Source organism: Antennarius striatus, chromosome 17 (assembly GCF_040054535.1).
Source record: "Antennarius striatus isolate MH-2024 chromosome 17, ASM4005453v1, whole genome shotgun sequence".
NCBI classification, from domain to species: domain Eukaryota; kingdom Metazoa; phylum Chordata; class Actinopteri; order Lophiiformes; family Antennariidae; genus Antennarius; species Antennarius striatus.
The window spans coordinates 1,082,608-1,091,567 of record NC_090792.1 but is presented as its reverse complement, the minus strand read 5'-3'; the positions used below and the strand labels follow the sequence as shown (position 1 = coordinate 1,091,567).

Sequence of the window (8,960 nt, the reverse complement as noted above, 5' to 3'; positions counted from 1 at the left end):
GGCCAGACCTCTATGGCCAGTCATCAGTATCCTGGTCCTCCACAGAACCTGTCGAGTCAATGGTCCTGGTCCTCAAGGAATAGCCAGACATCAGTGGCCAATGGTCAACAACTTGGTCCTCCACAGAACCTGTCGAGTCAATTGTCCTCACAGAATGGCCAGACCTCTATGGCCAGTCGTCAGTATCCTAGTCCTCCACAGAACCTGTCGACTCAATGGTCCTCAAGGATTGGCCAGACATCAATGGCCAAAGGTCAAACACTTGGTCCTCCGCAGAAACTGCCGAGTCAATTGTCCTTACAGAATGGCCAGACCTCTATGGCCAGTCGTCAGTATCCTGGTCCTCCTCAGAACCTGTCGAGTCAATGGTCCTCAAGGAATGGCCATACATCAAAGGTCATTGGTCAACAACTTGGTCCTCCACAGAACCTGTCAAGTCCATGGTCCTCACAGAAGGGCCAGACATCAAAGGCAAATGGTCACCATCCTGGTCCTCAACAGAACCTTCTAAGTCAGTGGTCCTCACAGAATGGCCAGACATCAATGGCCAATGGTCACCCTCCAGCTGAAGTATGTCCTCCAGCTGCTCCTCCACAAACGGTAAGCTAAACCCCACAGTTCATTTTCTTTTTCGAAATGTAAAATTCAAAGGAGGGACAACCTTTTCCCATTGAGACACCCTTGGAGCCTATCTAATACAACCTATTTTTTTGTACATCCAGGACCAGGAAAACCAAGTGAAGAAGAGCCTTAGTGGTCTACCATACCTGCCATTTGCTGGGATGTTGTAAGTAACACCCTCACACACACACACACACACACACACACACACACACACACACACACACACACACACACATATGGGCACTGACCATCTCACACTGGTTCTGTGACTAATATTTGTGTCGCTCTCTCAAGGAATGAAATGGCAGTGGACCGCCTCTCAGACAATCCTGCTCCCCTTAATGATGCTGTTGTTTCAAACAAAGTAGAGTCAAAACTGTAAGTTTGATCTGGACAGTTTTTACCCTGAATGAACTTCTGGCTGTTGTGTAGTATCCTTCTGATATGTTTCTATGTGTTAACTTGAGGTCTCCGAGGCCTCATAGGCCTCAGAGGAAAGAGAAGAAAGATGATGGTACATACATCAAGAAGCCTCAAAATGCCTTCCTATTGTTCCTGAGGGAGCAAAGACCACTGGCTGACCCTTCTGTCTGTCTGTCTGGGAGCAGTGGTTTGCATGCAACTCTGGCAAAGAAGGTAATAGTTTTAGTTCTGGATGCTTGAGACTCTTGTTTATGTCATGTTTAAGACTTCTTGAAGGACTGCAGCTCACCAAAACAGCTCACATGAGGGTAGGCGGGATAATGACTCCCTTATGAATGGTAACTCCTAATTCGACTCATTGTCTTGGTGGTTTGGGTTGTTTGTGGTTTTCCACTATGTGGACTCTACCAGTCAGTCAAAAATGAAGAAATCTCTGAGGTCTGAAACTTCTTCAACCAACCTGAAGCAAATCCAGTTGATTCTTTTTTGATCTTGGTTTACCTCGACCTTGATGACTGAGAAACTTCATAGACTTCAAGAGCCACATCATCCTTGAGTTCTTGAAGTTGACATTGGCACATCTGGACACTAGAGGGAAATGATGAGTCAAGGGCTGTTGCATTAATAGCATCATTTGTTTGTTTCCCTTCGTGTTTGTGTGATAGCAGATATCTTAGCAGTGTGTGGTAGAGTGATGATGCTGTGTTGTCGTTTGTCCATAGTGGAACTCTTTGCCCAAGACAGAGAAGGAGAAGTATATCAAAGAAGCCAATAAGGAGAAAAAGCTCCACCAGCAGCTTTACCCCAACTGGTCATCAAAAAAAAACTATGTAAGTGGAACAATGCTTAATCCTCTTCATCATCACCACATGGTTTTTCTGAGCTAGTCTGAAGAAGTCTGTTTGCTTCTGTGCAGGGAACAAAGAGAAGAAAATGAAGGAGTTTCGACAGTCATGCCCTCAAGCTGCCCTGTTTCATGCTCCCCCTTTGCAAAATGAAATAAATGTCTTCAAAAGCTCATTTTGTCTTACAACTACAATTACATAGTTGTTAAAACATGCACGTCAGGTGAATTGCGTGGTCTGGAATTGCCTGCAGGTGTGAATGTGTACTACGTGAGTGTGTGTGTGTGTGTGTGTGTGTGTGTGTGTGTGTGTGTGTGTGTGTGTGTGTGTGTGTGTGTGTGTGTGTGTGTGTGTGTGTGTGTGTGTTTCTATCTACATGTGTACCGATGTCATGCCAGGAGTATCCCTGCCATACATACAGATCGCCCTCGCGCGATCGCACATCACCAACTGCGACTCCACCTCATCGCGGATTCTTTGGTAGGCAGTCACGTGATACCGTACATACATTCTATTGGCTGACGGCACCCGGAAGTGCGCTCGTTCCGTCAGACTCAAGACTTTTGTGAGACACTAAAGCTCTTTAAACAGTCTATCAGAGTGGGAAAAGGTAATACAGATAGACGGTGGTTTAATATCAGTATGGGGGGGGTTCATAAACGTTTAAATTACCGTAAATAATAAGAAATAGTTTCTCACTCTATCTCAGAATTCACTATTCAAGTGTGGTTCCTGGAACGCGTTAACCGCTAGTAACGAGGGCACACTATATATTTATATATATATATATATGTCCCTCTCACCCTTGTAGGATAGTATCTGTGTGAATGAATGAATGAATGAATGAATGAATGAATGAATGAATGAATGAATGAATGAATTATGGATCGCAGTCACATGTTGTAGTCTTTGTCCACATGGCTGAAGGAACTGAACTTCCTCAGGAACATTTCCAGCAGCTGGTGTCTGAAAGTCGAAGTGCTCACATGTTCGTCACTGACAGATCAACATGTTATAAAATGCATTGTAACATATTTGTGCTATATCTGCAACAATATCAGTAATATCTGTTTCACTGATCAATGTATTTCCAGAACTAGTCGACATCGAGTGTCAGTGTATTTAATCTATCTAATGCATTAACGCAGCGGTTCCCAAACTTTTCAGTCAGCGCACCCTCTTCTACCTCCCGACTTAGCTGACGCACTCCCAATGCCCAAAACATGAAAAAAAGAAAAGGCGTAGTCTTTATAGCCATATAGGTATCAAGTTTAATAATATAGGCTCCTGTTAACACAGAATAGATTGTGCAATAATGGGCCTAATGATCTGTCACTTTAGAAACGCTGGGGAGAATAATAGTAACAATATAAAAATGCCAATAATAATATTTTAAGTCAAAATGGTCGCCAAGCGAGCCGACTACAGATGAGTGATGAACAGCAGTTATTGCTATGCAGGGCTCAAAATTAACTTTTTTTCTTGGTAGCACTGGTGCTCCCAAATGTAGAAGTTAGTAGCACCAGCAAAGACTTCAGGAGCACCCCCCCAAAAGCAATAGAGATGCTCCGTCAATCTCCGTTCCTCCTCTCTCCCCCAGGAGAGCAGCCGCAGCTGCGCTCTCATTGGTTCCTGGCAGGACCGCGGGAGCGCCGTCTCACAAAAAAAGGCGCTCCAGATTTTTTCCCCTAGTCGCACCGTTGCTCCCAAATATATTTAATAGTCGCACTGATGAAAATATGGGCGTATATGCGACCAAAATGGGCGCAATTTTGAGCCCTGCTATGTAACAAATAGGCCTATTTAACAAACTAACAGTTATTAAATGCTAACAAACATGCTACTCCGCCACAAAGAATCAAAATAACATAGGCCCAAGTTCAACATCATGTTTTCTCTTTGGAGTACGAGTCTCATTGTGTTCTTTACCCCCTTCTCCCGATGAAGTGTCCGGGTGAGTTTTCTGTGTTCTGTGCTCCTCATCTTCAGTTTCCCTGTCTCGTCATCATCACTCTCTGTTTCCTGCTGGGTTTCTTCATCCTGGTAGACCTCACAGCTCTCAGTTGGGCCAAAGTATCCTGTCCTCTTTCATTTCTCCCTGATTTAATCCCCGACAGACTGCCCGTTTTTAACCAGTTATGCATTTCGGCGTATTATTGTTGTTGCTATCACAACAAGCTAGCACGTAGCTAGGAGAAAGCCAAGTGCATTTTGGGTTGTTTTTTTTTTTATTTAAAATTTTCCCAAAACGTTTTTTAATTGAAAATTACAAATGATTTCCGTGAATGAATTTAAATATTTAAACTGTTAATCCTCCATTAAAAAGTGTTTAAATTATTTATTTAATTATTTATGTATTTCAAGGTGCTCAGCTGCCATCACACTCGCGCACCCCCTAGCGGCAGCTCGAGCACCACACTTTGGGAATCCCTGCATTAACGCAATAAAAGGTGAACAGAAAGCTGCAGCTGAACGGTCTGTTGTGATGGATTCTATCTCAGTACACAGACACTGGTTTAAAAAAAAAAGGATGGAAATTCAAGTTCCGCAAGTAACGTCACAAAGTGGCAGCTTTCAAAGGATGTATGCGGAAGTAAGACGAGAATGTAGATGACAGGAAACGGTTAAATTCACCTTCAAAATAATGGCTATAATAATAACGTTGCCTCCCACTGCATCCGTACAGGCCCCGTGTGTGTGTGTGTGTGTGTGTGTGTGTGTGTGTGTGTGTGTGTGTGTGTGTGTGTGTGTGTGTGTGTGTGTGTGTGTGGGGCCTCACACACTAATATATATGCATGTGATTTGATTACCGAGAGCACATGTGTCAAACTCAAGACCCAGGGGCCCCACCACATCATTTTATGCGGCCCGCAGAGCATAAAGGGTCAGTGTCTAAAATAAGTAGGTCAAAATCGTGCTTTGACCAAAACTACATTTCCCACAATGCAGTAATTGAGTCCATTTTAACTCTGACAAAAACGTTTTGAACAAAGTTAACTTCCTAACTTGTGTTTGATGTTATTTTTCTTTATTCATTGATAGTTTGATCCTTGATTGATGGAGTTCTGTGGGTTTAATAACCTGACAAATACAACACAGCAACAAGCAAACATATTTTTCTGTGTAACTATAATGTTTCTGAATTGAATGAGTATTAAATTTAGAGTTATTTAACATTAAGGAGTAGTTACATTTATATTACATTACACTGAGTTACATTTATTAGTTCATCTGGCCCTTTGAGGACAGCCACCATGCTGATGTGGCCCTCAGTGGAAATGAGTTTGACACCCCTGAACTAGAATGACATTAATTTCCCTTCGGTGATTAATAAGTATATTTAAAAAAAATAAAAAATAAATATATGTCTATCTTTAAAATGGATAGGTAGCTGAGTCTATGTTGATTGACTTTTATTTTGAAACCTCAGAGCGGAAGTCTCCTTTAAAGCTGGTTTCCACTCCAGGCTCCCTCCGGGACACCGCGGCATCCTCGCCCCTCAGCGGCCCCTCTGCCTCCCGACATGCCGGCCGACGAGCTCCTCCACGCCGTTAACTTCAGCATCCTGTTCGTGTGTTTGGTGCTCAAGTTCCCGCAGATCTTCGTGGTGATTCGGGCGAAGTCCTCGACCGGAGTCAGCCTCAGCGGGCTGCTGCTGGAGCTGATCGGGTGAGTGCCCCGCGCTGATGCCGGCGTCTGATCCGAGAAACGAGCGCCTGGACCGGGGGGAGAGATGTGTCGTTACCGGTGGATGGATGGATGTGAAGTGTGTAACGGAAATGATTCAGAGCTCGACTTGTGATGCCTTCCTGTTTGTCAGCCCGCCTCCAGTGTGTGTGTGTGTGTGTGTGTGTGTGTGTGTGTGTGTGTGTGTGTGTGTGTGTGTGTGTGTGTGTGTGTGTGTGTGTGTGTGTGTGTGTGTCGTAGTGTAACAGGGTTCTTCCACTCATCTGGTTTTGTCAGATTTGAGTATTCTTGTATTTGTGTTTACACTTTTTTAATCAAAAAGAACATTTTATCGAAGCCTAAACTTTCTTACATGACAGAATAAATATTATAAATCTTACCCTGCAGAGAAGAAACATGAAGTTCACCAGATCTCAGCTCAGACCACATCCACATCAAAGGGCCCCCCCCTACTGATATTGTAAAGCACTGGACTCCTGCAACACGTCATGTATGACCGTTAATGAAATCACATGACTGATAGGACTGAGGAAGAGTTGTGATGAAGAACACGCTCGGTGACCACTCACCACGCCTTCACTGACTCCATACTGGTGTCTCTGCTGGGGGGTGTGAAGCCACTGGTGAACACAACTGGGGTCTGCTGGTTCCCAGTGGCTTCATAGAGACTATTATAGATGACGTCACAAAGAAAAGATCAACGCTGAACCCCTTGTGATTCACACAGGTGTGAACACACCTGCTGTCTGAAACAAAAAGCACATGACTCAGGCAGCAAAGGGGGTGAAAATAGATGATGACCTCGACCTTGAGAAAACTAGGTCAAGGTCAAATTTCAACTTTTGTACACTCAGGAACCGGGTAAGATAGAAAGATGAGGGAGAAGGCCAGTGTGAGGAAGACCATAGATCAAAGCTAGTGTTTTGAACAGTGACAGTAGGTCAGAGCACTAGCTTTGATCTTTGACCTATGCATGCCGGTCTAGCTTTCAGAGCACTAGCTTTGACCATAGATCAAAGCTAGTGCTTTCAAACTGAACGTTCCAATCATGTGTCTGCAGGTTCGTTGTTTTTGTCACGTACCAGATGTACCACGACTACCCACCCCCCACGTACCTGGAGTACCCAATCCTCATCGCTCAGGGTGAGTCGTCTGTATTTCTTGTGACCAATAGGAACAGATGTAGCCGTGTGCGTCGGTCGGTCGGTCGTGTGTCATCAGCTGCTCTCTGTCCTCAGACGTCTTCCTGCTGCTCCTCATCCTGTATTACAACGGCAGCCTGAAGCAGAGCCTCCTCTACATCATGGCGTATCCTTTCATTGTGTTGATGACTCCTGGGGGGGGGGGGGGTCACTTAGGGCTGAAGAGAATCAGTGTTCCACATATCTATTGTTGTTATTACATTAACATGATGTGTTCAGGTTTGTCGTTGGTGGGAAACTGCTGACACTGCAGACGTGGATCATAGATTTGGCGATGGTAAGAAACTCTAAAGATGTTGGAAGAGATCACTGTCATCAGTTAATAAAGTCAAAGTTTAGCTTAGCTTATTTTAGCTTACCTTATCCTATCCTATCCTAACTTATCTTATCCTAACTTATTAGGATTTTAGCGTGTTTTCCAGACCTCGTATCTGGTCGTGTCACTCAGAGCCCTTAAAGCCAAAATGATTCTGCAGCTGCTTTCTTTATTTAAAGTGTGGAAACTTTTTAACCTTAAAAATGTAAAACCTCCCTGCTGGGAATGTTTTATGAACACAGAAACAGTCTGACCCCCGTTCTCCTCCACAGAGCCTCTGCACAGTCATCAGTGCAGCCAGTAAAGTTGCTCAGCTTCAGTGTCTGTGGAGGACGAAGCAGGCCGGACAGGTGAGCAGCCTCACCTGGGCTATGGCCGTCTACTCCTGTGCAGGTAAGTGTCATTTCTATAACACCCCATAATAAGAAAAAGAATTTCTAGTTACAATCATTCATTCATAGTGAGGTCTACATCAGACATGCTGATCTGATCATCTGTACACCCCTCATCATCATCTCTATAAGCACTTCCCCCTCGCTGGAGCGCCGCTGCTCTGCTGTTTAACGTTAATGTTCTACATGAATGATTGAGTCTCTTCATAATGAGTCATGAACACATCGTCTCTGTTCCAGCACGCATTTACACCACGGCAGTGACAACTGGAGACATGCAGGGTAAGTCAGACCGACCCCACGGGGGCGGGGGGGGTCTTTTGTGCTCCATGAGCATCACAAGACGAGTGGACATTTTCTGTTCTGTTGTTTCTGCATAAGGAATCCTGAGGCTGTAATCAGTCGTCATTATAAATATCCCTGTCTGAGGATTTCACTCAATCAAGTTTTATTCATAAAGCGCTTAATCGTGGCAACAGACGTGTCAAAGCGCTTAAACAGACAGTAAAACCCAACTGAACCCTCCAGAGACATTGGCGGGGAAAACTCCCTCATTGAGGAAGAAACTCTGAGCAGGACCCAGACTCTTCTGGGCGGCCGTCCGCCTTGACCGGTTGGGTGGAAAGGAAATAAAATGAAGATAAGGGGAAAAAAACTTCATCAAGACGTGTTTCTGAAACTACAGGACACACAAACAGCTGTGAGGTCAGCTGGTAGCAGCGCGTCTGGAGCTCAATGAGCAAGGATGAACTACGGTGGCCCTCAGGGGCCACAACAAAAGTGTTTCCAATTTATTTCACTCAAAAATAAGAGTCAATGTTCTTTTCACTAAATGTTTAGAAAGGTTGTGTCTTTTTGTTTTTCTTTACCTCATGATTGGAGTGAAGACGTAGCTCCTCTTTTCACTCTTAATCATTTTTACATAACTTATACTGTAATTATACAGTACATAGGTAAAGTCTATGTCTATTGGGTGATTAAATGTTGTTTTTTTCATAATTTAGTGGGTTTGGGGAGTTTTTACCAGGCTGGAATGGGTTAAAATTATTTATTTTAAATGGGGAAAATTAGTTTGACTCCAGAGCTCCGTCACAGATGAAACCCGTATCCTGTGTGTTAACACAGTTCTGTCTCATTTCGTGCCGGCTGTAAGTGTTAATGCAGACACCCCCGGCTACGCCTGAATATCCTGAACACGATTCGTCTTCCCCACAGTCCTGGTGCGCTTCATCGTCTCCACGCTGCTGAACCTGTGGGTTCTGCTCACTGCGCTTTACTACCAGAGGAGCAGCAGCAAGAAGGACGACTGAGCGACGGCGTCCGGTCCTCCCGCCCCCGCCTGGGTAACATTCAGAGTCCCGTCGTTCACTCCGGGCACAACTGGGAGTGAAAAACACCGCGGCTCCCGTCGCTCCAGTGTTCCACCCTCAGAACTCTTTACATTCCAGTGACTACAAACCTGCCACAACCG

The 8,960-nt window shown here is 44.5% G+C and overlaps 1 protein-coding gene and 2 long non-coding RNA genes across 3 annotated transcripts; all 3 read left to right on the top strand.

The window, feature by feature from the left end:
• Positions 1-532: 532 nt before the first annotated feature.
• LOC137610506 (uncharacterized) lies at positions 533-994 on the top strand. The gene is made up of 3 exons (XR_011038509.1): positions 533-600; positions 723-787; positions 919-994. It is a non-coding gene; the product is annotated as an uncharacterized lncRNA (long non-coding RNA).
• A 193-nt stretch (positions 995-1,187) lies between these two features.
• On the top strand, positions 1,188-2,065 carry LOC137610494 (uncharacterized). Its single transcript, XR_011038507.1, has 3 exons — positions 1,188-1,260; positions 1,770-1,877; positions 1,964-2,065. It is a non-coding gene; the product is annotated as an uncharacterized lncRNA (long non-coding RNA).
• A 1,103-nt stretch (positions 2,066-3,168) lies between these two features.
• On the top strand, positions 3,169-8,863 carry slc66a3 (solute carrier family 66 member 3). The gene is made up of 7 exons (XM_068338154.1): positions 3,169-5,561; positions 6,640-6,722; positions 6,818-6,887; positions 7,001-7,058; positions 7,370-7,490; positions 7,730-7,771; positions 8,705-8,863. Exons 1-7 carry the CDS (start codon positions 5,416-5,418, stop codon positions 8,797-8,799), a joined length of 615 nt encoding a protein of 204 aa, XP_068194255.1. The 5' UTR covers positions 3,169-5,415; the 3' UTR covers positions 8,800-8,863.
• The last annotated feature ends 97 nt before the right edge of the window (positions 8,864-8,960 follow it).